Source organism: Camelus dromedarius, chromosome 15 (genome assembly GCF_036321535.1).
Source record: "Camelus dromedarius isolate mCamDro1 chromosome 15, mCamDro1.pat, whole genome shotgun sequence".
NCBI classification, from domain to species: Eukaryota; Metazoa; Chordata; class Mammalia; order Artiodactyla; family Camelidae; genus Camelus; species Camelus dromedarius.
In genome coordinates, this window is record NC_087450.1 from 4,143,354 (window position 1) to 4,170,345 (window position 26,992).

General features: G+C 43.3%; 1 protein-coding gene and 1 long non-coding RNA gene across 6 annotated transcripts in view; both read left to right on the forward strand.

Annotated features, from left to right (window-relative positions):
* Positions 1-26,992, forward strand: part of LOC135323024 (uncharacterized) — an 89,559-nt gene that overhangs the window by 34,911 nt on the left and 27,656 nt on the right. For 4 of the 5 annotated variants that reach the window (XM_064494273.1, XM_064494274.1, XM_064494275.1 and 1 more), the window contains 2 exons: positions 3,989-4,562; positions 5,947-6,116. In XM_064494273.1, the coding sequence (XP_064350343.1) occupies positions 4,472-4,562; positions 5,947-6,116 (261 nt within the window). In that variant the 5' untranslated portion in view covers positions 3,989-4,471. Of the gene's footprint in view, positions 1-3,988; positions 4,563-5,946; positions 6,117-26,313; positions 26,500-26,992 lie in introns of all 5 variants that reach the window. The other variant, XR_010384102.1, reaches the window with a different exon arrangement.
* LOC135323023 (uncharacterized) lies at positions 21,555-24,232 on the forward strand. Its single transcript, XR_010384101.1, has 2 exons — positions 21,555-23,170; positions 23,699-24,232. It is a non-coding gene; the product is annotated as an uncharacterized LOC135323023 (long non-coding RNA).

The following is a 26,992-nucleotide window of genomic DNA, read 5'->3' on the forward strand; positions in this document are numbered from 1 at the left end:
AGGGCTTGGTTCAGTTAAAAATGAGCTGAAGGCATGAGGCTGTGACATGCTCCTTCCTTCCCACTCCCAGTGTGAAACGTGTAACCGTCGATTTTAAAAAGATAGTTACAGTCCCTAACTAGCCCAGCCCAGCTAGGGTGCGTTAACAGGAACAGCACCACCAGAGGCGTTGGAGACCCAGGGACACTGCAGTCCTAAAGAGCTCCTGGCACAGTTTGGTTTGTTTTGGTTTTTTGTTTTTCTTAAATCGTGGGGCAGACTAGTAGTATAGAGGGAAAAATAATTGTCAAGAAATATTTTTTCATATAACAGCTTTATTGTGATATTGTTCACACACCATCAAGTCCATCCATTTAAATGGTACAATTCAGCAACTTTTAGCATATTCACAGTGGTGCAACATTTATTATTCCAGAACGTTTTCATCACATCAGAAAGACCAGTGAAAATGAGTGACATACCCACCCCTCCTCAGTGGTGTCTCTAAAGAAGTTTCATGCCTATTCCTGACCATAAAATAACTTGTTACATTCCATGAAATATCTGGTAGGAATTCTAATCAGAATTGCAATGAATCTGTGTATCAAAACAGGAAGAATTAATGTCTTTATGGCATAAATTTCTTCTACCCATGAATATATCTGGGACTGTATCTTTTCATCTCTCCAGAGCCTGGCCCATGGGAAGTCCTCACTAATTGTTGGGCTTGTGAATGATGAGATTCTATACATCGTTAGTTGCTACTGTAGCCTTTCACAGAAGAGAAAAGTAACCTCAGTGAAGCCAAGTGACTCTCTAATGGTCAGAAAGAGTGACAGCCAGTGCTGGAGTGATCCAGTGGACTTGGTGCTTGCAACCAGGATTCTCCAGCACCTACAGCTAAGGGGATTACAGTATTCTTTTTTTTTTCTTAATGGCGTTTCTTTTATTTTTACTTATTTTTTTAATTTATTTTTTATTGAAGTGTAGTCAATTTACAATTTTAGTTTCAGGTGTACAGCAGAGATTCAGTTATAAACATATGCATATGTATATACATATGTTTTAGATTGTTTTTAGTAGAACTCATTACAAGAAATTGAATATAGTTCCCTGTGCTATATAGTAGGCCCTTGTCATTTATTTTATATTTATTAACGTGTATCTGTTAATCTCCCCTTTCCTGCCTGCTAAGAACAGTTTGCTTTCTATGTCCATGAGTCCATTTGTAGCAGCACCGTTTTTCCTAGTAATATATGCTCTTTAGCTGCTTTCAGTTTCAGTAATTCCATGTTATCTGTGAGCGCTTTTCTTCTGGTGGCCTTTATGTGGTTTGCACACGTGGTAATAGAGATCTGTATTTGGGAGAACTCCAGGCCTCGTGTAGTCCCTGGTACAGAGTGCCCACTGAGTTGATGCTTGAACTGGGAAAAAAAACATAGTAAATGTTGGAATTTCCACTATGGTTGAGACTTCCAGGTTTCTGTAACCTGTTTACCCCACCTTATTATTGGCTGCCCCCATACTGGGTAATTTGGTGGAATTTCATGGTATGGTGGTGTAGAGACAGGGCCTTGTATGCTTCTTCTCTTTCCGTTTTCTAACACTCATTCTCCTGGGCCTCCCAGAACCTCCCTCAGTAGTGCCCAGGGCTGGCTTGGTGCTGTGCTGAGGCAATATTTGTTAATAAGGCCCTTTCCTCATCTCTTCTGACCCTCCATTTCTTTCTCTGCACAATGAGGGCTTAGACTAGATAAGTGCTTTTCAGTTTCTTTTAAAGCCATGTTTCCTTTGAGAAACAGAAAATGCAAATCTCTCCTCCCATCCCAACACTTTAGATTTTGTTACTTCCTGCAAGGAGTCACATAGCTCTTTGTGGAAAATTGATGTGATTGTGATTCCAGGTGGCACAGAAAATACTCTTCAGAGATTTATTGCAGGGAGAGGGCAGAAAAGGGGCAGTATGTCAAACTTTCTAGTGTGAGCACTGGAGCAGGGGCTTGGATTTAAATATGGTGTCTGTCGTGGCCTCTCTTTAATCTTGCACAATATGACAAATCTCTCTACCTCAGTTTCTTAATGTGTCAAGTTGGGTTGATAATATTTTAAGGCTTTTGTGAAACATTATACACATAATCTATTTGTGTCTCAGTAGAAACAACACCTGCAAGGGATTCAGGGATTTAAAAAAAGAAAAAATTCTTGCCCATAGCACTATGTCGCTGTGTATTTTAAATTTCCTGGAGGGTTATGGTTGAGTCTAAAGTCCATCGTGGGTCAGGTGGCCCATAGTTCTCTATGAGCCAGATTGCCCCCTCCTCCCCAGTCCTCTTCCTCAGTCCAGGATGAAGTTCCCTAGTAGATTTACACAGAGGTTTTGTGGAAATGGATTTTCATTTTATTGTTTCACCAAGAAGGGCTGCCATCATGATCTCTGTGATTTTGAAGGGCTGCCATCTTGCTGTCTAGTCAGGTGAAGGCTATGCAATTGGGAGTTTCTATAATAAAAAGGAAAAAAATTACAAATAGAAAATTAGAACAAGGGTGGTGACAGGGGCTCTTTGAAGTGAGCACCATTAGCTTTGTTAGCTTCAGGTGCAGTGGTCTCTTGCCACGAGGACCCATCCTCTTGCTCTGAAGTTGGAGGGACCAGTGGGTTCAGTGGGAATTTTAACTGAGTGTATATCATGTGCTGGGCATTGTCCTATTTTTTCTATGTGTTCCTTTTTTGAGACAGTGAGCACATTTCACTTCAATAGCTTCTTTAAAAAAGTAGAAATTTTATTTTGAGATATAATGTAGATTCCCATTTAGTTGTAAGAGATAGTATGGAGAGGGCCTATGGACCCTTTTCCCAGTTTTCCTTAATGGTTCCATCTTGCAAAGTTGGGTTACGATTCATTACTGACTCACTAACAATTTGAGGTTTGTGTTATTGCCATCATTTCTATTCACGATTAAACTGGGGCTTAGAGAAGCACACACGCCTGACCAGGTCACCCACATGGTTATTGTAGAGACGGGTGAAACGTGGGCTTGGGATTTCCAAGCAGTACCATTATGATGGTCTGTGGCAGGGAGCAGCATTCATTTTGCTTCTTTATTCATTCATTCAACAAACATTTATTGAGTAACCTCTGTGGGTCAGATGCTTTCATAGGGTATTCTGATTCTTCAGCAGTACTGAAAATCAGGTAATATTTACTTTTTTTTAAATCTGAGAAAATTAGCTCTGAGAGGTTATTACCCCCCTGAAGGAATTATAGCTCATAAAGGAGGGATAGTACATTTGTAGTCACCCCTTTTTATGCAGGTGGTACCCTAGGCATTTTACATTTGCAAACTTCCGTAATGCAGATATATTCTTGTAAGGCAAGGATTTTTTTTTTTAATTGAAGTATAGTCAAGTTTACAATGTTGTGTCAATTGAAAGGTGTTTTTTGAATTTTGAATTAAAAAGTATTTTTTGAGGAGGGTAATTAGGTTTACTTATTTGTTTCATTTATTAAAATGAGGTACTGGGACCTCGTACATGATAAGCATGTGCTCTACCACTGAACTGTACCCTCCTACCCAAGGCAAGTTTTCTTATTCATTATTCTGCAGCTTAGGGTTACAAATAAATTGGAATTGAAATCCAGATCTTTTGTTCCTACTGTTGTCCTTTTCTTTATATTCTGCTGAAGGGGGTTGCGGAAAGCAGTTCCTTTTTTCATTTCTTTATTCAGCATTTTTGAGCAGTGACTTTGCATCAGGGCCTTGCTAGGTGCTTTGAAACAGAAAACAAGAAATGACGCTTCTCTGCAGGGGCAGGAATCCTAGACCTAAAGCTGGGTAAAGTGATCCGAGCTAGGGTAGCCATGTGCAGGCTCTGAAGGACAAACTGTACCCCTGGATTTGCTGGCGCTTCCCCTGCCTTCTGGCTGGTACACACCAGGTCACCGCAACCCAGAGGCGCCCACAGCCCACAGCACAATATTTACATCGATCTCCTCTCCCCTCTCGGCAGGGCCTGCAACATGAGCATCCCTGACTACGTGCAGTGTGCTGAGGACAATGAGACTCTTCCCGTGGTGGTCAAACCAGTGGGGATCATCTCAGAGGAGAATTTCTTTTGCATCTATAAGCGAATATCCTTGGTGAGCCAGATCAGACCGTGCAGCTCCCAGGGCGCACTCTGTATGCACTACAGGCACCACTATGCGCCCAAGAATGGATGTAGCGTCTTCCAGACCCACCGCATGGTTGTGGGCCTTGTCACCATTACCGACTGCCTCTCGGCCAAGGCCTTCGAGAAGCTCCACGTGCAGAGGAGCTGTATGGCATCACGCTGAATGACTCTCAGCTCTTTGTCTTTGTGCTGCATGGGGAGGTAAGCCAAAGAGCCGCGCACCGACGTGGCCTTCAATCTACGAGGACTGCAGGGTGGTGGAGAAGAGGATCGAGGACTTCACTGAGTCACTCTTCATCTTGCTCAAGTCCAAGTGGCTGGATGGGGCCCCTGACAAGTCTGGGGACAAGATCCCACTCCTCTGCATGCCGTTTCAGAAGGAGGACTTCATGGGAGTGGACCCAGACAGCAGGTAAGTTTACCTGGAGGCCAGTCCACCCTGGCTGTGTGCCGGGTTTCTTCTCTCCATCCAGAAAGGGATCAGCACGGAATAGGACTGTCTTGTATCCAAGGGGGGAGGGAGGTGCAGCCCGCCGGTTTACAGACATTTAAAAGTGAATCCGCCTTTGTTTCAGAGAGATCCTTTTAGTGATAGTGTTAGAGCACTTACTCCTGCTTTTCAGCCAGGACCCTGGTGAGACCCCTGGAGTTGCTGTTCAATAGAGTAGCCACAGCCACTGATGCTAGGAGCACTGGGGAGGAGGCTGGTCTGAGCTGAGATGTGCTGTAGTTCAAATGCACATGAGACGCTGAGGCTTGTCTACTAAAAGCATATAAACTATCTTGTTACTTCCTCTATTGATTACATGTCAAAATGATAGTATTTTACATACAGTAGCTTATGTAAGATATGTTCTTAAAATCAGTTTCTAGTACTTGTTTTTTGTTTGTTGGTTTGTTTCTTTGTTTACCGTTTTAAATGTGGCAACTGGGAAACTTTCTTTACATGGCTCTCATTTCATTTCTGTTGGGCAGCGTTTCCTGGGACAGTCTCATTCCTTTGCTTATAGATGAGATGCTGAATCCCGAGAGGCAGAACGAGGCGCTGGTTGAGCTGGCTTGGAGCCAGTGTCTCCTGCCTCCCAGGCTCAGCACCTGTTCAGCTCAGGCCCTCTTTTCCTGCCCGACAGGCAGCATGCCATGTTAGGACATCAGAAACACCGCCAGGGACCTCCGAATGAACTCCTTATGCAGGGAAAGGCGTATCACGGAGTATGGGAAAGAGCAGAGAAATGTTCATCCTCACTTTGTCCCTGTGATTAAGTCAACGGCCCCACTTTGCCTCGGAATTACAGACGAGCTCTTCTGGGCTGCCTAACCCCCCAACTTCTGCTCTGTTTCCCCGTGTATCTATTGTGCTGTCCCTCGGGCAGAAGAGGGTGAGATGCCTTTGCCGAGAGGTGGTCCCCCTTTGCTGGGGAGAGTGAGGGAATCTGTGTACCCCCGGCCTACGGCCTCGGTCCTTGAGTCTGGAGAGGGCTCATGGCGGTCCCACAGGAGATGGTCGGAAGACCTGGCACGTGCTGCCGTGCCCGCTGTGGAGGCGGTGCTCTGTGATTCTTGAACTTAACTAAGATCAGATTCTAGTTTCTGGTTGTTGGTAAGTTGGAGGAGAAGATGCCAGAGAATTGATAAAAAGAATATCCAGAACAGCCCTGTGAGTGACAGGCAAGAAGACTCGAGTCCCACCAGCGTGAGGTGCCTAGCGGGCTCTGGATGAATTTCCTGTTCCTCCGGGACATGCTTAAGGAAGGGGCAAGGCATGTCGTGGCCATGATCTGTTCTTGTCCTCACAGGGCCCTGTGATCTACATGCCCGCGCTCCCCATCTGTTCCTTGGAGATGAGGTGTCAGGTTTAGGAGCCTGGGAACTGCTGAGGGCACAGCTGCCAGCACCGTGCTACACCGAGGCTGGCTCCGTTCACCCCACATGTCACCTCCTGCTGATCCACCAGGCGTCAGTCAAGGTAGGTGCATCGGTGCAACGTAAGCAGGGACCACCTTCTCCCCCTGGACAGAATGGTGGTTGAGCAGTGGAAGCCTGGAGCCCTGCCCCAGCCCCCTGGCCAGTGCCTCCTCTTTTGTCACAGGAGGCACTGGTGACATATTTGCTCAGCAACTGCTTGGCTCTGAGTCTGCGGACCCACCAGAGAATTCCTGCTTGTTTTTGCCTTTTGAAGTCTGCCCTTGGGATTTGGAGGAGTAGCTGGATATGTGCTTAGCACATAGTGGTTGACACAGTCACCATTGTTTACCCAGAACCTCGTGTACCAGGCATGGCTCCCGGCATCAAAATATAGCAGCGCATTAAACCTCCCTCCTGGTGCGTCTGTCTGTTTTGGTACCGTAAGGTCTCAGCCAGCATCTTAACGTCAGTGAGAAAACGCGGCCAGTGAGCTCGGGTCAAGCACGTTCTCCTCCAGTCACTTTTACTCCATTGTTGCTTTTACTATTCCTCAGACATTAATTTTTTAAACAATGCTTTGGTGTAGGAACAGAGCCTAATTCTCTCCTGCTACTCTTGGTGGAAGTGCGTAAAACTGTCCAGCCTGAAATGTGACCACAGTTTGTAGCTTAACACCTGCCTAGACCCATGTATGTGGAGTTTTGGTTAGGGGCGCTGACCACGTTGGTGTCCCCCGGCAGCGCCGCTCCCCTCAGTCCCCTGCTCTCCCTGGAGCAGGAGGTGAGGGTGGGTCTCACCATCCCCGCGTTCCTGGCCTCACACACTCACGTAAATTCTTGTACGTGCTGTCAAAGTCATTTTTGTTCTTGTGTGTTTCTAATTTTCTCTTGTTCCTCTTTTCCTTTTTCTTTATTCCTTTTTCTCTTGTACTGCCCTGTGAGCATGTTGCTGCGTCTGAAAATGTGGGCTGTGCACATCCTGCATTGGAAATAGCTAGATCGCCCTCCGTGCTGTCTCCATCGCTTTAAAAAGAAAAAACTTAACAGCTGCCTTAATCCATGTATTATGCTTGTCATCTTTTTATTTTCTAATTTTTTTTAGCACATCACCCACTGGTGTTTGATACCTCTTAAAATCCTTGCTTTAAGAAACCAGTTTGGTCCTCCTTATATTTGGTGACAAATGTGCCCTTATTAAATTTGTTTGATTGTTTTGAAGAAGTGAGTTGCGAATTTATTTAGGCGGCTGCTGAGGGATGTTTTTCATGGAGTATTTAAACTTGTAAAGTCAAATTCTGCAGCATCTTGCTACATTCCTTCTTTTACACAAACGTGCTTGGCACTCGGTTCCTGGCTGTCGCTGTGTGACGTGAGTGACGGCGCTGCCTGGCCGGCGGTCACTGGTGAGGAAGTGGCAGGCTCGGGGGTGAGCAGCTGTTGGAGGAAGCTGTCACCGTTTTGTTATTTAATTTTTTTTTTTTTGCATTTTACTTCCCTTGCCATTTACTTTACTTTGCCTTCACAAAGAGGCAGAAGTTGGTCTAAAATCCATGCCACTCTTTTGTTCCCTTTACGAGGCTGGTTTCTCTGAGTATCAGGACAACATGTTCTTCTCCTAAGTAGCTGGCTCACCAGGATCTGGTGGACATAGGGACTGCTAAAGAGGACCGTAGCTTCCACCCTGCTCCAGCCAGTGGGCATTCAGAGCCAGGTCTGTGGTTTGTATCAGCAGCCGTGCAGGTCTCCCTGCACCGGCCTTTACTTTTAACCCATGTTGGCAGTAAATAGCTGACTCCGTGTCTGTTGCAGCTGACGTCCACCACTGTCGGCCTTGTCGTTAGTTTGCGGTAGTGAGTCTCCAACACCCCAGCCAACTGTGAAGGAAGATGCTTTGGCCGACCTAGGACCTTGGATTCACACCCCAACCATGGTTCATCTCACCCGGTGAATGTGTTTGGCCACCACCATCATGCTGACCATGAGGCCTTGTTTCTCCTTTCATGCTCTGGTCCAAATGTGGACACTTCATTTTTCACTGAATTTGTCTCGCTTCAGACAGGAGAGAATATCTGAAGGAGTCCATCACATTGTGGGTGGGGAACAGATCAGAAGTAAATGTCGCAAGTAGAAGGAGTCTAGTCTGTACGGCTTGGCAAATGCAGGCTGGGATCTGTGATGGCCGGGCTATGCCCTGGACACAGGCCTTTCCCGTGGCTCCCGAGAGCCCAGGGGTCGGAGTGAGAACATCCTGGCCTGGGTTCCTCCATCCTCGTCTGCTTACTGACAACTGTGTCTGCTAATTAGGAGCTCCCCCACACCTCGGGCCCTTCAAAACTCAGACCATGGGAGAACCTTGCGTCCCTTCTCCTGGGCCTCCTTTGTGAGAATACACTGCCTTCTGAGGTGACCAGTGGCAGGAGATGCCTCCCCCTCCAGGGAGCACCCTTTGGAGGACTGTGACTCAGTGCACCATGCTGTGAGCTTGTGGGGTTCCGGCCGTGGTCCCTGCAGAACCAGACTAGAGATGGGCTTAGTGACAGATATAACAGGACTGATTCCAGGGCAGGGCTTGGGGGAGGAAACAGTGGAAATTGAATGTGACCTCAAACATATAGGTGGGTTCTGGGGCTGTTACTAAAATGGGGAGCATGGGAGGTACCTGCCAGGAATCGAATTCCAGAGTAAATGGCGGACATGAGGCATTTTTAAGATGCCATTTGTCATCCAAGTTAGGACTTCAAAGAGGCACTCGGTTCTATGGCCCTGGGGCTCAGGTGAAGGAGCCAGACTAGAGATACACGTTGGGAGTCGTCATTATTAGCTGGTATTCACAGACGCGCATGTGAATTAGATCATCTTGAGAGCTGCAGACTGAGGCTGAGGGGGGGCAGGGCTGTGCCTTGGTTGGAGGAAAGCCCAGACCATGCAGCTTTCGTGTGTCAGTCTGCGGCGTTTGTGATTTTCAGACTAATGCCATTTATCCTTAAGGGGCCGGGGGTTGGGCAGGGCCAGCCTGGAAGAAATCTGATAGGAGGGTAGAGGCCACGTGTGTGTCTTGGGAAGATGCAGATTCTGCAGGGTCCGGGAGGGTAGACTTCTAAGATGCTGGAGTTGGATTGGGGAGAAAGTAGTCACACTCACCTGTGAGGGAGGGAGGGGGTCCTTGGGGGTCGCCACCGTACTGGACTCGCTTTCCAATGAACAGAAGGCAATCAGACAGAAGATCTGAGGTGAGAAGGGATGGGCACTGGGAGGGGAGCCAACCTGGAGAATGGTGCGTGCAAAGTTCTGGAATAGTCTCCCTGAAAAATTGAGTTAAAAATACCCAGACTCTTAAGAACATTGATAGTGACTGGGGAGGAGGCAGTTGTTTTTCTGGCCTCCTAAGGGTAATGCATTTATTCAGGGATACACAGAACATTCGGGCAGAATTTTCCAGGGATTTGATCCTTACCAGGGGGAACAGTGCAAGTTTAAAGGGGGAGAAGGGCAGCGGAGGGAAGCTAGTCAGGCCCCGTGTCAGGTACCAGTCGGCAGCCCTACTTGCGTGTTGCATTCTCATCCATGCCTCCCAGGTGGTCGATGGCAGCTCCCTTTTGCGGATTGGGAAGCCTTCTCAGAGGGGTTAAGGAATTGGTCCGTTTAGCGGCTAGTCAATGCTGTAGCAGGATTCAAGCAGGGCCTTGTCAGACGTCAAGGGCATGTTCTCTCTACTAATTCGGTACCTCTCTGTTGTACCTGGATTGGTGAATTGGGTCCGTTTTGGAGCCTTTCACAAAAAATACGATTTAAGTGTCTCAGGACAGTTTCACAAAGCTCAGTGTTCTTTGATGGTTCAGAAGAACCGCAGTGCTTTTCGCTCCACAGATGTAAGGTCTTACTCCTTGCCGATGACGTGGTTGCAAATGACGTACAGGTGCAAAACCAGACTTAGCAGCTTCTGAAAGGAAACTCTCCAGTTCTCCCTTGATCGGCTTTCTTCCACGGGATGTAACTGCTGCAGCATAGGCCTGAGCTTTCCATATGGAGTGAGGGTTTGATAACCAAAGTTAGCATAAAACGGTCAGATGAAGAAATTCGACGTTGACAATTTATTTTTGGGTTACATTAGTGAAGATATTCTATCAGTTAATGACCCATATATCGAATGAAATTGAGTACAGAACATTGCACTTCTTACTTTCTATTTAGAGTTCTCTTACAGAGTAAGGTTGCCTGCTTTGGAACATCAGATCCACCACCACGGGACCTATCAGTGTGTTGGTGTGATTGCATTTACGCAGTGAATGTAATCTGGGCTTCCTCAGCCCCAAACACTCCAGTGCAGAATCACGGGCTGTAGCCATCTCTTAGTCACGCAAATACTTCTAAAATTATATGATGCCAGAAAAGAAAGAAGAGGGAGAGAGAGATTGCCTTTATCAAAGTTCCTTTCTATTCTAACTGCAAACTGTTGTTGAACAGCTCTGATTTCCTTTGGATATGAATATATACATTTCTTTGCATGTAACCCGGGATTTGGACTAGAACACCAAGCTCTTGCTGTCCACAAGCCACAAAAATAGTAGCCAAATTGCACAGGTGTGAAATAGTTTATACTTTTTTCTGAGAAAGAATCCTTGAATTTGGGACTTGGGCTGTGATTTTTGCTTTTTGCTTCCCCCACCCCTCTTGTAATCTCTCACTCCTTTCCACGTGGCCCCCAAGTGTTCGTGGTTTCAAAGGAGTGGGCAAACACCCAGTTGGTAACCATGTACTGTTGCTATAGATGGAGCCCTGCCAAGACCTAAAGGACATTATCAGAAAGGACTTCCTGGAAGAAATGGGCTCTACGTTCAATCGTGAGGACAGAGTAAGTGTCAGCCAGGAGAAGGAGTCAAGAGTGTGGCTCAGGTGGCAGGTGCAGCTCGGGCAGAGGCCTGGAGGCTTGTGGGGTGGGGACCTGGGGAGAGTGTCCTGTGTGGTCCAGGGTGGAGTGTTCCCCTGCTTGGGAGGACCATGGAGAGAGCCTGGGGTGAAGGGCTTTGGAAGACGTTGGGTTTTATTTGAACAGACACTGGAGGCAGTGAAGGGTGTCAGCAGGAAGTGACCCTCAGGAAAGGTACTTCTGGTTTTGCTTCTGATATTCTACAGACAGAAGGGTCGGGACGGGCGAGAGCAGGTCTGTCTGTCCCTTTGAGACCCACCCCGTCATTCATTTATTCATAACACGCGCACTTCTGTGTGTCTAGGGGAGAGTGGGTGGACCCACATTAGTAAGCAAAATGTATTTGCTTCTTGTGAGCTTAGCAGTGTCAGAAGTTGACTTAGCCTAGAATGTTCTAGGAATAGAGGAGCAAGTTGCGGAGGTTGGAGGGAGGGAAGTCTTCCTTGGGAAACAATCAAAATGAGCCTGGAGGTAAGTGGGAAGTAGGAGCAGGACAGGGGGTCCCTGAGGTCACTGGGGACCTGGGAACTGGGGTGAGGCTGGGTGAGCAGTGTTGGGGGTGGGGCTAGAATTCCACCAGGGAGCCTCTGAAGGGTTTGAAGTGGGGTGATGTAATCAACTTTGTGATTTGGGAAGGCTGCCGTTGCTCTGTGTGTGTGTGTGTGTGTGTGAAGCAGGGAAGAGGGGGAGGGTGCCACCAACTGTGGGGGCCACTAAAACACCATTCACAGGCTGGGAGAGGGGCGTCTGGGCTGCTTGGGTACGGCTGGGGCAGTGTGGATGCCGGATTTCCTTATGGGGAGGGCTTGTTATCGGGGTCGCCAGAGAGGCGACTTTTGGCTGGAAGAAAAGAGATGGAGGCTGCCAGGTGGACTTTCCTCTTCTCTCCTTCCCTTCCTTGTGTGATGATCTTAGCTCACCCAACTTTTGGAACAGAAGAGCTAAGTTCCAGGGTAGCCCAGGACTTTGTTGAGCTGGTTCGAGTGAGATCTGATAGGATTTAGATTTCTGTTCAGATCTGCATGTTCACTTAGCTAGAAACCTCCCGTCATTTCGATTTCCATGGGGTATTTATTCTTGATAAAGATTGCTTTCTTGGTGAGAGGAAATTTAATACAGCTGTTGTCTTTCTCAAAAAAAATCATATCTTTAAAGAAATTTAATATTCCAAAGAATAGCAAAATTTAAAAATTATAAAGTAAGGCTTTGGTGTAGTTTCTTTGGTTTCTGAGCTAATGTGGAGTTAGAGCCTTTGTATTACTTAATAGCACATCCTTAGTGAGCTGTTAGTGAGCACCCCAGGCCCCACCTCTCAAAACACCATTAAAGTTTGCTCTGAAATAGTGAGGTCATAAAGGTCTTGTTTGCAGAATTCAAACAGTGTGTTTATATTATGCAGCATAGCTCCATTTATAAAATAATAATAGGTTCAAAATTAAGAAAGTGGAAGATAATTGATTTTTTTAAAGCTGAAACATAAACTTTCTTGTGCTAATGTTGCAACTGGAAATTTTGAAAAGAAAAATCCTACTGTAATATCATCTACGTGGAATACATATATGACTTCCACATTTGAAAAGTAACGGCGCAGTGGTTTTAGAAGTCAGGAGCATTCCAACTCAGATACTGGCATTGATGGTTGCTGGTTTTCAATGGAAGAGCCTAAATTTGCCTTCTTAGCATTTTTTTTTTCTTTGTAGTGAGAGGGCTGAGTAGTGCTTTGCCAGCATGAGTTTGGGGCAATTTGAGGGCAGATGTCGTGTAGCAGCAGTGAGATATTTCCATGCGTTTAATTTTCCGGACATCACCAGGGCACATGTGGGGTTTGTGCATGCAGGCTGGGATGCTGCAGGACTCCCTAATCCATCACCGTTATGTCCTGGAGCTGCTCCGGTTAGTGAATAATTTTCTGTGCCTTGGATATAAAGTGGTCTGATGCAAATGATCAGCTATGTAGTTAAAGTGCTATTACTTGAAATAAGAGAAACCTAGAAATATGGCTCTAACAATACAGGATGAGGGAGGAGAATTGGCTGAGCTGCGTGCAGTGGGGAGTCTTCTCAGGTGACTCCCACGCCGTGATTCCTGCCAATATCCGCCCCAGCCCTGCACGGTTGTCCTGCCGAAGCAAGCATGCACTTTGCTCAGAAACGCACTGAATTTCCTTGCGCCTCTGTTTGTTGGCTTTTTTTTGAAAGCACATCTTGCCCTTTGCTTAAATGCCATCCCTGCAAGTCGCCTCATACACTCATCCTTCTGGACCTCGTCCATACATAGCTGCTGAATGGATGAACAGAATGTAGAATCTCCATTTAGTGAAACATTATTCAGACGTAAGAGTGAATAAAAAAGAAAAAGAGGAAAATGAAAAAGCCCACCTCTTCTGGGAAGTCCACTCTGACTGCTCAACCCGCCCTTTTATCTTTGAAACACAATCCCTTATGCTCCACTCTACTCTTTTTGATAGTACTTACAACCCTCTAATAAACTTTAACGTTTTCAAAAAAAAAAAAGAGATGCTGATACCACTTCAACATGGACGAGCCTTGACAAGAGCATGTTAAGTGAAAGGAAGCAGACACACACGGCCACATATTGTTGACTTCAGTGATCTGAAATGCCCAGAATAGGCACATGCAGAGGCGGAGAGCAGGTGATGGTTGCAAAGGGCTAGGTTGAGGGGGGTTAGGGAGTGACTGCTAGTGACAGGGGGATTCTTTTGGGGTGATGAAGTGTTCTGGAAATAGATGGTGATGAGGGCTGCACAACCGTGAGTGTGCAGAAGACTGCTGAGCTCTGTCTCTGGGAGTGCCTGTGGTTGGGGGCGGCTTTATTTTCTTCTCACCCTGCCCTCTGAAGAGACATCTTGTGCAGAGGCCTTTCTACTAGTGTGATTGGTGAGAATCAGAGACTTTGCAGAGTCTTGTTTTTTAACCCCCCCTGCTGAGTGTAGGCAAAATAAATTTAAGCCTGAGAAAGTGCTCCATCTGCAGTAATGTATTTCAGTTTTGCATGGAGTAAAAACCTTGAGAGCTTTTTAATTGTTGAGGACAGTCTGTGGGGGGAAATAGCCCGTGAAGCCTTGGGGAGACCTGGAAAAACCACGCTTCCCTCCCTGACACGGGTGGAGTATTCACCCCAGTTCAGGCAGTGAAGGGCCCAGACCCGTGAGCGGAGTTGACAATCGTGAATATTTACGTGTATCCGCTGCTTCATCTTGGATATTAATTTCAAGCTGAGTCAGTTTGTGGCGGCAGCCTCATCCTACATCAGGAATTTATAGTATCTGCTCTTAGAGGTTTAGACCTGACAGAGTTTATTATTTAACAGTCTCCCTTGAATTGATATCTCAGATTCCTTTGTCAAAAGCAAAACAGCAGAAATACAGACGTCCTTTAATGCCAATATGACCTGGAAAGGGTTTAGTCTCTGTGCCTCAGTGGCCTTATCTGCGGTTGGGGATGATGATAACAGTGTTTCCCTCAGAGGGGCTGGTGAAGGGAGAGTGAGGATCACAAAGGGAGGACTTACAGGAGATGCTCATGAATGACTGAATTTAGTGCTCTCAGCCTGGTGAGGCCTCAGGGGCAGAGATGTCAGAACAGAGCATTCCTATCCAGAGCAAGATCCGTGTTGGCAGCTGTTGTGATCAGTATCACAACTGTGGGTTATCAGGTAGTTTTAAGACTTGGTAATATGAATTCATGAATAATGTTAGAAGACTAGACATCTCAGATTCAGTTTACATAGTTCTCAAGATTTCCTCTGAGAAATGGATGGTTTTTTCCCCATCTTAAATCTGAGATGAGTCTCTAAAAAATTTCTGTATTCCTCCAACTTTTTGCTTTAATTCTCCATTTCTTAAAAAAAAAAGTTTTTAAATTGAGTTAGTGGGGACTGAACTGAGGGCCTCATGCATGCTAAGCACATACTCTCCCAAATGAGGTATAATCTCCCCCCTGATTTTTTTTAAAATTTACTTTCTTAGTATTCAGAGGTTAGAGGCCTCTAATTCTTTTTCTGGAGACTTGTCCATGAACCTGTAAATCTATTATTAATGGACAAAACTTGGTTTATTAAAAAAATGAATAGAATATTCTGCAATCCATCCAAAAGGAAATGTTCATTGGCTTAAAATGTTTCTCCTTTAAGGTGATTTCTCCTTTTTGGTCTAGCTCAATTTATTAACAGACATCCTCATCATCATAATGACCAAACTCGCTCTGAGTGGACACCTCCCTAAGGCTAAAATACTTTCCTCATGTTTTACTTCATAGCAGGTGTTTGACGGTAGGTATCAGTGTCTCCTTTTTTGCAGCTGAGGGATTGAGAGATGGAGCAGCTTGTCCCAAATCACACGCAGCTGGCGGTGGCTAGCTCGGTGCTGGAACCCAGGCTGCACAGGATGCATTCTTAATTGCTCCTCTAATCAGCCTCCCGTTGAGTGGTTACCCGAACTCCTGTGAGTCCATAAATGGCCGATTTTAGTGATCTCAGCCTGATGAGGCCTTCAAAGGGGAGACACCAGTGAGAATGTGAGACAGAGTGGCATAAATTAAAATTGTACATTTTCACAGATGTTTAATTCTCAGGTAGTGGCATAAAAAGTTAATTTTTATCTATTTTAGTGCTCTGTAAGCACTAAAAACAAAACATTAAAAATAATTATAGTGCTAATGAGAAGGGGGCTTTGAAAGTCCAACCACTGCTGATGATGTTACTTGTTTTTCTCTAGTGGCCCTTATTGACAGAAATACTTACAAAGACTGAATTGGTTTTATGTAGTCTTAATATGGAAGAAAAGATTGTCAGTGAATATTTTAAGAAAATCTTTATTCTTTTCTTTCCTGATGATGTATATATAAGTTGTTTTCATGGCTTAAGTACATTTCCTCATTTGTGAAATTTGAGTAATATCGTTTAACTTGTCTGACTGTGAGAGTTAGTAGCCTTGTATACAAAGAACTCAAGAGGTGCTTAGTAAAAATGTGCTGTCACAATGACAGATATTTTAGAAGGATCAACTCTGAATACTAAAGAGGGTGGCTTATTACTGATGCATATTTAATATGTATATATATGATATATATGAATATGGCTTAAAGTAACAAGGATTCATTTATTTTTTAGTGCACTATGAAGTTTTAATGAAATCTGTATCATTCTAGTGAGACAGGGACTAGTTAAATTGCCTTAAGCAGACGACCTTGAAGATTATTTACACAGAATGTGTATTGTTAGAACTCAGATGTCATGTTGCCGTGTAACCATCCACTCAGACATTTAAATTCGTTGGTTTCTGACATCCACATTGATCATTTTCAGGGAATAAGCTTCTCTCTTTTGTGATTAAAGAAAATTTTGATCTTTTTTCCTGAACTCTTAACAGGTTTAAAATATCAAAACATTGATTTGACGTGTAACTTTTTTAATAGAGACAATAAAGCTCATGCTGTTTTATTATGTAAATAAATGTTTTTGTATTTCAACAAACGTATGATTTCCTGGATTTTGAGAAGTATGTTGCAAGATACTTAGATAACCTACTTTCGGAAAAATACAGACGCGGCTTTTATGAATATAGGCCTAGTACAGATCTGTTCGTTTTTGCTACAGTGCAGGACATGAGGCCTAGGAGAGATTTGCTGCCGATTGCAAGGAGGGCAGATCCCATGTCTCAGTCTCCCCTCCTGTAAAATGAAGTGGCTGGACTGGAATCTTTCCTCTTCTAAGATGAGTTTCCATGAGCCTGTGTCTTTTGTTTATATTCAGGAGTATTAGCAATATCAGATTAAATACTGAGTTACCCTCGCTTTCCCCGAAGCAAAGTGCAGTATGTGCTACAGAAGATTTTAGTTATCTGATTCTCGTTTCTGATCCTACAGGCAATTTTGTGTTGTATGCTTCCTGGCAACCTGGAAGGTCTTTTTAGCCATAGGTGGCGCTTGTTGCACCTTCTTACCGTCTTAATTTTCCTGTTTGTTAAAGAAGGCTTAAACAACGTTATTTTGTTTTGATTCCTTTGCTTGATGCTTCAGAATAGCACAATGTCCATTATGTCTGTCTACCTGGAAAAATTGTTCTGCTTATATTTTAGTTTTATTCTGTCATCTCGCTGTGAACATCTTAGACTTGCTGTGTAAACAATGGCAAAATCGGACTTTTCTTCCAGTGTTAGAAACCAGTGAGCCGGGAATTTATAAAACAGCTAGTAGCGGCCTCTGGAGCACCTTAAAGCTGAAAAGTGTGCTGGGTTCCCTGAGTATTGACCCCGCTGCTGTGTGTTAATTGGTGGTAGGAGATTTGGTACACATAGGAAGTGGTGTAGTTTTTTGACTTGGGTTTGCGTGTACGCGCTGCCACTGAGCCATGTGAGCCTGAGTCAGTTCGTTCTGAGTTTTTCCCTCGTCTGTGAGATTGGGACGTTGGTATCTGCTTTGTAGAATTGTGAGAATTAGAAATTATGTAAAGTGTTTACCACAGTGGGTATGTCAAGAGGGCTCATAATCTTTACCTGCTGTTTGGTGTGAAGCCATCATTTTATAGTCTTCGGCAATTACTAAGAAACAGGAAAACAAGAAAAGCTGGTTTTATGATGAAAGATATTTGAGGAGGTTCCATAGTTCCTATACCCATAATTAAGTATCAGCAGAGTCAGAACTGTTACACAGTCACCCTGAACCAACGTTAAGCCACAGAATTTTTTGTTACTTCATATATGTTGGGGCCTATGGGGATCCAATACTTATATGCATGTTGTCTCCAGCAGCCAACTGAGAGATGACACAAAAGAGTAGGCAGGCGATAAATGTCTTCTTTTTTACTGATGAAGCCACGTTCTCCATGAACTTCAGGGCTGTGGGAAAATGTGTGTCATGATACTGTGTCCCAGAATTAGAGACTCACCCTGTCCCAGGTAGCTCTGGGCCACAGCGAGCCTTCCCTTGAGAGGACCTGCCCCTTCATGCACAGGGCTGTCCTGACATGGAGCTGAGCATCCCAGGTGCTTCCCAATGGTGACCAACACTGGAGGGAAAGGTAGGGTTTCACATTCCCTGCTTGTCTCTCCGGACTCACACCTAACCCTGTTAGTGTGACGAGGGCTAGCTGTGATCCAGCGGCCAGGGGTATGAAGGGAGAAGCACACTCCATGGACCAGAGGAGTTGGGAGGAGGCATCCCCCCCCTAGTTTAAACATGTGGTGGGTTGGAATGGGAGGGTGCTCCCCAAGAGTTTATAAAAGGAGAAATAAGGATTTTCTTTGGGACTTATACTAGCCAGGAAACACATAATATTATTAGAAGGGAGACTTGTAAATCACTTTTATATTAAGTTGACATTTGTTGAACACCAAAAATGTGCTACATTCTTTTCTGAGAGTTTTACAGAAATGAATCCTTCAATCTTCTCAACAAGTGAGTAAGGAAGTTTTGATTGTTATCCCAGTTTTACAGTGTGGAAATTTCGGCACGGAGAGGGTAAGTAAGTTGGCCAAGGTCACAGAGCTAGTAAGTGGCAGAGTTGGTATTTAAACCCAGGCTGTCTGGTTTTGAGGTTCCCAGAGTTGGGCTTTGGGTGTTTAGAGGTATCTGCATCCCTGAATATTTGTACCACTTTACATCAGTTAGCCCAGAAAGGACAGGGAAAGGAGAGTTACACAGGTGCTCACTGTCATGTCTCGGCCACTGTCCATGAAGTGTGCACTGTGATTAGTGTTAATTATTTTCTAGGCAGTAGATCTGTTCGTATAACAGAAATTTAGTCCATTGAGTTAATCTACAAACCCTTCCTGCTCTGCTTCTGTCCATGGTTGCCATGAGACTGCCTGCCCGTGATTGGGCTGTGGAGGAGAAAATGTACTCATGGTTGAACTCTGATATTTCAGTCTGGTTTATAGTTTCACTTCTTCTGTTACATTAATAAGTTTCTGGTTTTCTTGCATCAGTGTGTCATGAGATTGGTTAATGTGAAACCAGTCCATGGGAGCCCAGGGATGCTTACGGTATAATTTCTGAGCACACTGTCGCACCTCTACCCGTGCAGACCTGGCTGGAGGATGTCCGCCTTCCTCACTGATTTCTCCAAACAGCAGGGTCCTCTCCCACCCCCGATGTGAGGCTGGGAGCTCTATGAGTTGGCCAGTCGGTGGCCAAGTCCACCAATCAGAAAATGATGAAGTACCCGGAATGGGTTTAATAAAATAAAAGGGCTTCCAGGTAGTCCGATGGGCTGTTCGAGTCCATTTGTTGAGAAGCTGTCCACTGTCTGTGGTTGAGCTGCTGCTTTGCTGTTGAAAAGTCTGGATTAGATGAAGGGATTTTAAAAAGGAGAAAGGAGTGATTTCAGGTGGTACGTCCACACCGGTGAGAAGTGATGGATGACCGCCTGTGTGAGGCATAGACAGAGTCTTACAATCTTCATAAAACAGCTTTAAAAGCTCTGCCATCTGAGTGCACTTCATATGGGGTCCAGATCATCACTGGTCACGCTGAGAGGGCAAATAATTTATGAAGGCGGAAAGGACACCGAGGCATCAAAAAGTATCAGTCATGTTCCCTGTTTAAAGGATGTGGCACAATGTAATATAATTGAGCTTGTTTTTCACTGAACAATTTTTAGTGTTTTCTGGGACTCCCCAGTGCCCCAAGGCTCCATGCAGCTGGGTGTCCCCTCAGAGCAGCTCTGTCAGCGCTTGCCCTGGGCTGACGTGGTGTCGCGGGGAGCAGGACGGTCAGCGTCCACGGCTCCCCCGAGATCCGTCTCCTCATCCGCAGTGCCAGGTTGCTCATCCGTGTTTACTTAGTAGGTTAGCTGAGAATCACACGTGATGGTTGTCATGTGTGATTTGTGATTGTCTCTGTGATTGGCATTTAGTCAGTGTTTGATAGAAAGCCTTGTTTTTTTAGTATAATTGTAGCAGCTAGATTGCAGTGATTTTTAGTCTGTATTTTTTTATAACTTTATTCTTATTTTTAAATATGCACTTATTTTTATTTATTTTTTTGGAGGTACTGGGGACTGAAGCCAGGACATTGTGCATGCTAAGTAGGTGCTCTACAACTGAGTAATACACACCCTCCTTGTCTGCACTTGAAAATAAATATTGCAATACACAAAATAGATCTTAAACACCATCATGGGACCTAGTCTGTGTATAAACAATTGAACACGTATGCTATTTCAATAAGAATAAATGTTGTTGAGACATACATTTCTGAATCTGTTAATGTGCTTAAAAACGATCATAGGTAGTGATAAACACGAGTCTTTGATCCAGTACTTCTTAGGGTCTATTTTGCCATCAATGGAAATTACATTCTTCAGAGAAGGCTAATTGGGTCTCTTTGATATTTGGATGGTTTAGCAGATGATCAAGGCTTTCAAAAGCTGACAGAATTGTATTTTAAACTAACTACAAAGTTATCTTCTAGAAGTTGGAATTCCTAAGCTTGTGAAGTGTCTAGTAATCCAGGGGGTATGTGTCTGTGTCTGTGTGAACGTTTGTGTGTGTGATTTCAGGAAGGTAGAAATAAGTTCCATATAGACTTCTCATACCTTTCTCCTCAAGTTCAAGGTGTAGGCATATATTTACACAAATAAATTGATATTCTTTTGTCATTTGGCATATTGGGAATAAGAGGTTGTCATACTTGTTTCAGAAGGGTTGGGGAGCATGAGCTTAGAAAACGGGAGGAGAAAGTGGCCGGGAGGCACTTCACACTCTGTGCAGGATTTGAGGAACAGTAGCTTTTCTTTTTTATTCTAAAGCAAACTGGCGCTGAATTGTAACATACTATTACTCAGAATTGCTTTTCTGATCAGATACAAGTGCCTCAGATTTTTGAAGGCAACATGAATGGTGAAATGTGTTTTAGCAGTTATCTTTAAAAGTTGTTTTATTTTTCAAGTAAAAGGCTATAGCCTGTTCTTTCTTCCAGCAGTACAAGACATGCTTATTAATCTATGTACATGATCAGTGTGCTTAGTTTCTTTGGTTTTTTTTTTTTTTTTTTTGAAATGCTTGTTTCATTGTGGTTTGAATGAATGTTTAAAATTTCTGGATTTTGATATTTAGAACATGCTGATTTATGAAAACCGTTAAAAACCTGATTGTTCTTTCGTCCTTGTTTGTTGGGGCACCCTATTGATTTCTGTTGTCTTTTAAAGAGGGAAATGCTTCCTCTAGCCTGCAGATAATTAAGTGAATGGTTTGCAGTGTGCCTTTAAAATTCTTTGAATGCATTGAGCATGTTTGTCCAGTGAATTTTGAATTGACTCATTGTAATGACTTTGCTTTTGTTCTGTGGCTTTTGCTCCTCTCCACAAGAATTTGAATTCTCTGTGGCATTTTGTATACGTGTTCTTAACAGGGGAAGAAATTTTGCATTTTTTACAGAGCTGGGTTTTCCTATCCCCTCTGAATGCCATTATAATTGATACAATAAAAATCTGTTATTGCAGTGCATAATTATTTCATAAACTATTTTTTGGCATAATCAGAAACAATGACAAAGAATGATAAAAAAAATACAAAAACCTTCCTTCCTTTGAAGAATAGAAATGAGGTGGTCAGGCTCACGCATGCTTTGTGCCTGACACACTTACTATCATTTCATTGTGTATCATGATTCGGAGATGGAGTTGCTTCAGGTTTGTAGATTTTTGTTTTAACATTTGTGTTGAATTCTTTCTCCAGGCTGATGTTTCCTGTTGTGTTTGTGGAAAGAGTAGAAGGGAAACAAATCCTTTGTTTTGTTTTCAGGAGTCCTGAGTTGATGAGAAAAGTGTTGAGGGTGGGCTGAGGAAAAGAGTGACACTCCCTCTCCTCCCGGCTGAAATTGATAAACAAATAAATCAATTAAGTGTATCGATATTTGACCAATAGAATTTAGCGAACCCAGAATGGATAGATATGCCCAATGGAAATTACTGAGTTCACCTGTAGAATTATGTGCTTTACCAAGTAGAAGCAGCTTAGAGCAATCAGAAAAGTAAGTAATATGATGAGATATAAAAGGGATATCATATCTTTTATTTCTGAAACTTTTCTACGGTAAGTTGTGTAGAGCTAAAATTAAGTTTCAAGCACCAGGATTTAAGAGTGTGGGTGGTTCTGTAGGATCGTTATTCACGGATGTGCCTAGACCAAGCTAGAGTGGCTGAAGATGGCAGGAAAAGACCCAGAGGCAGGATTTGTCATCCTAGGGTGTCCTCCATAATGGTTCCATGTGAAAGCCCATGATTGGTTTAACAAACTGTAGCACACCCCAGCCGGCTGTGAACTTTGATAAGAAAAAAATATGCTTAGAAACTGCTTTGCAAGCAAGTGCCTGTGCATCCTCACACCAGTCTCCTTGCCTTAAAAAGCAGAGACAATGCTTTGCTTGCATACTTGAGGTTTTAGATAGCACTCTGCTGGTTGCAAAGCAAGGACCGTGGCCCTCAGCAATAAACGCTGGGCTTGTGTGCTGTTAGATAGTCTATTATCCCCAAAACAAGGACCTGGTTGGTCTGGTGGTCTGCTTTGTAATTCACATATCTAAAAATGTATCTTGTTCCCCTCACCCCATGACTTCCCTAAAGATACACTAATCTTTTGTACTCAATGTGGATTTTACAATCTCTGCCTCATCCCGTCTTTCCCGAAGTTCCTCCTTACTATCTCACAACTGTTGATGAATTTTTCCTTTGATTATACACAATAAATATGGGAGCATTTGAGAGGCTCGTGGAGTTGGCTCCCTACTCCCTCTCGATTTCTTGACTTTTTACACAGAGTCTTGAATAATCATTCCGTGCTGGTAAGACTTCTGCCAGCCAGATGCCACAGTTCCAGGTGAGAAGTATGCAGGCTTTATCTTTCCTACCCGAGGGAGAGAGAGGAGAGAATTGAGATATGCTCCCCCGTGGTCCCTTCCTGCCCCAGGGCCACTGCAGTTCACCTGAAGCCTTCTGACCTCTGCTCAGAGGGCCTCTGTCCCAGGACTGACTGCAGCCTTTTCTTCCCTTGTCAACATTTCCTTTCAGAAGTAGGTCTCTTCTCTGCAATTGAACCCTGGCAGATGTGATGGTGGTCAGCGTGCTGGTGGGCAGTCATTTGGGGACTCCCAGGAGCCATGCTGATTCTCCTGAGTCTCTCAATCGGGGTTACAGAACAGTCGAGAACCGAAGGAAGCCCATTCACGTGAGGTCAACAGAGCATTACATCACTTTCATTTTATTTTTGAATTTTCAGTAGAGAAATTATTTGTAGCAAACTGTTCCAGATTTTCGGCCTCCTGCTTTCCTCATCACCACTTCCTTGCTGGCTCTGGTGCTTGTTTTACAGACCAGGTTTCTTCTCTGGTCATTTCTAGCAGCTTGGCTTGCCGAATCCTTGATCTGCATTTGAAGCAGAATGCTTCTTTGTGATGTGAAACTAATTTTCCTATTTCTGAATATTTCGTGTACACTCAGCAACGGTTTCAAGTGAAATGCTCTTGTCCAATTTCGGTTAACTCACATTTGCTGATCTCCTGCTTTCATGCTGAGGGCAGTTTCTTCTTCCTTTAATAAAATTTTGCAATTTGCATTTACTATGGGAAGGTACTGGCCCGAGGTGCTTTTTTTCTTAACAGTTTTAATACAATTCACCCATTAAAATGTACAGCGGTTTTTACTCTATGCCCAGAATTGTGCATCCCATTCAATCTTAGAACATTTTCATCCCCCCAACAGGAAGCCCCGTATGCATAAGCAGATATTTCCATCTTCCCCATCCTCCCCCAGCCCCAATGAGCCACTCTTCTCTCTCTGTGGATTTGCCTGTACTGGACATTTCATTTAAATCGAGTCACTTCATGTAAGTGGAACCGTCTATTGTGACTGACTTCTTTCACATTGAGTAACGTTTTCAATGTTTGTCCACGTTGTGGCCTGGGTCAGTACTCTATGCTTTGCTATTGCTGAATAATATTCCACTGTATGGCTGGGCCCCACTGTTTACCCATTCATCAGGTGATAGGCATTTGGGTTGTTTCTGCTTTTTGGCTGTGATGAGTAGTGTCGCCGCGAACATTCCTTTAGGAGTTTTTATGTGGACATTTGTTTTCAGTTCTCTTACGTGTGTGCCCAGACAGCAGAATTGCTGGGTCATTCAGAAACCAAATGTTCAACTCCCTGAGGACCTGCCAGGCTGTTTACCAAAGTGGCCACGCTGTGTTACGTCCTCACCAGCAACTGCTGCCTGCTCCGCTTCATCTGTGTCCTCATTAGTGCTTGTTATTTTTTTTTTTTATTATAACCTATTGTGGGTGTGAAGCGGTTTCTTCTAGTGGTTTTGACTTGATTTCCCTTAGAGCTAATGATATTGAACATCGTTTCATTGTGCTTATTGGCCATTTGTATATTTTCCTTGAAAAATACCTTTTCAGATCCTTTATTCACCTTTTAATTGAGTTGCCTTTTTATTGTTGAGTTGTAGGGTTTTTTTTTTTTTTTCATTTGGAGATACAAATTCCTAATCAGATAAATGATTTGAAAAAATTTTCTCCTGTGTATTGGTTTTTCAGTCTCTGGATGGTGCCCTTTGAAGCAAAGTTTTAAATTTTGATGAACTCCAATTTATCTCTGTTTTCTTTGTTCCTTGTGCTTTTGGGGTATTATATAAAATCTGAGGTATTTTATTTAAAATTTTATATATAAAATAACTTAATTCGTAGGACCGTTCTAGGAGATGGGTGCGGTTGTTGTCCCCAGTCTATGGATAGGAGACTGAGATGCAGAAAATTTCACTGACATATCAGTGTCAGAGCTACCCAGTGCTGTGGGAGTTCAGACCCTCATGTTTGTCCCCAACATCTGTGCTTTTCACCAACATGCTCCACTCCTTCCTGGAATCGTTAATGAAAAACTGTTTCCGTTTTTGATTTCTTGTTAGTTTGTTTTCTCTTTGGGGACCTCATCTCCTCATTTTCCTTTCGGATATCAGTGTAGATTTATTTTAGGTCTCATGTAGGCAGAAGTATTGCTATCATTTAACTTCTTTATTACTCACTCTCCGGTTATGATTGTTGCTATTTGACCTAATCAAGTCATGCTTAACTCTTTCCTGCTCATGACACTGAAAAGAGTCATGACTTACAGCATGCTCAAAGAAGAAAGTACTTGATTGATTTCATCTTGATACCCAATCAAACCAATCAAATAAAAACCCGGTGTTGACACAGATTATATGCCCTCCAGAATAGTGTCACTGTCTTCCTTGTGTTTCATTTGTTTGGTCACAGTGTCTGGATAGCGCCTTGCTGTCCAGCAGTTTTGTGAGGATACGGTGCTCGTGAATCATTGTAAGGACAGAATTTTGACAACAGACTATGTTGTTCATTTCACAAGGGAAAAGATAATATAGAAATACTGCTCAGATCTATTTTAAAATTAAGCTTGGAATTTTGAGAAGAATTCAAGAAACCATACAAAGATCTTTTTCACTAATTTTAGATCTATCTTAGACACATTATGGTTACATAGCAGAGTAACTTATCAAGTAGATTTGACAAGAGGTGTGTATTACTGATTTTTTGTTTTAGTTGAAATATTCTATCTGAGATAAAGTAATCAGTGCCTATAAATGCACAAATATGTTTGTATTTCTATGTAATATGGGAGCAGACTTCATATGTTTCTATATAATATATATGACTGTGTGTTTTAATCTGTCTGTCAGTGTTTTTATAGTTTTTCAGCAATGTTGTAACTTCAGAATTGTTCTAAGAAAATCACCCCAGATTCTAGTGCAGTTTGTACTGTGTATCCTGTCTTATGCATGGGATTCCACTGTCCCCTCAGGGAGGAATTTCCTCTCCTATTGAGTTAGTAGCAGATTTAAAGGAACTGTGATTTCTAGGCCTTTGCTCTCCATGTGTTTGTAGTTGGCTGTCAATCACGATATTCCCTTTCTTGAGTTTTCATTGTTCAATTAGAATTTTTGAAAATAAGTGTTGATATGTTGTATTTATCTCCCTAGAAACTTGATGTGTTTGTGCTTTTCAGTTTTCAATTTATGAAAAATGTAAATGCACCCTTTTTTTAAGTAGTCCTTTTTCAATAGATATTTGTTTATCTCTTTATAGTTAAAACAATTTTTTTTCCCAATGAATGAATCGTTGTGCATGTTTTAAAAGATACCTTACTTTTTATTTTTCTTATTCTAACAGGTATATTCGTTGTAGAGAATTTAGAAAATAAGGATAAACACAGTAATAAGTTAAAATGGCCTCTAATCTCACCTGGAGATACAGTTGTAAGGTTTGAAATTGAGAATTACATGTCCTCTCACGTTGTTCTTTTTCAAGTACGTTTTGGTTACTGAGACCCTCGAATTCCCATATGAATTGTAGCAGCAGCTAGTCAGTTACTGCAGAGGAGCCCACTGGGATTGTGATCGAGACCACGTTGAATATATGGATCGCTCTGTGGAGCACTGACATTCCAAGAGCACTGTCATCTGATCCAGGAATGTGCGTGGTGTGTCTGTCCAGGTATTTAGGTCTTCTTTAATTTTATTTCAACAATGTGTAGAGTTTACATAGTATTATTTTACTTTATTTTTTCCCTTTATACTGAGTAAAAATGTGCAAGGTACCAGAATGAGAACTGTATTATAGCCCCGCCACTTGCTGCTACCATGGACCCTGCGGTCTTTCTTTGCCCTCTGTAAAATCTTGCACAAAATAGGACCTAAGTAACTCTTTCTTGAATGAATGATTTTATGATTGCTGAATGATGCTTGAGAATCCTTGTGATGATATCTTTTTCCCAGACTTTCCCCTTTTCTTAACTATGCCCTTTCTCTTCCTTTCCTCCAGCCTGGGTTTCAGCCTGCCTGTGGCATTGATTATCCCTATCTGTGGACTCTTCCTTTCACTAGTTCACGATAATGTTACATATGGGCTGTGGAAACTTGCTAGATGTCAAGAAAGAGCCAATCCATTGCATGCTAGTATTTTTAGTGTGTGGTATTCTTTTATCGAT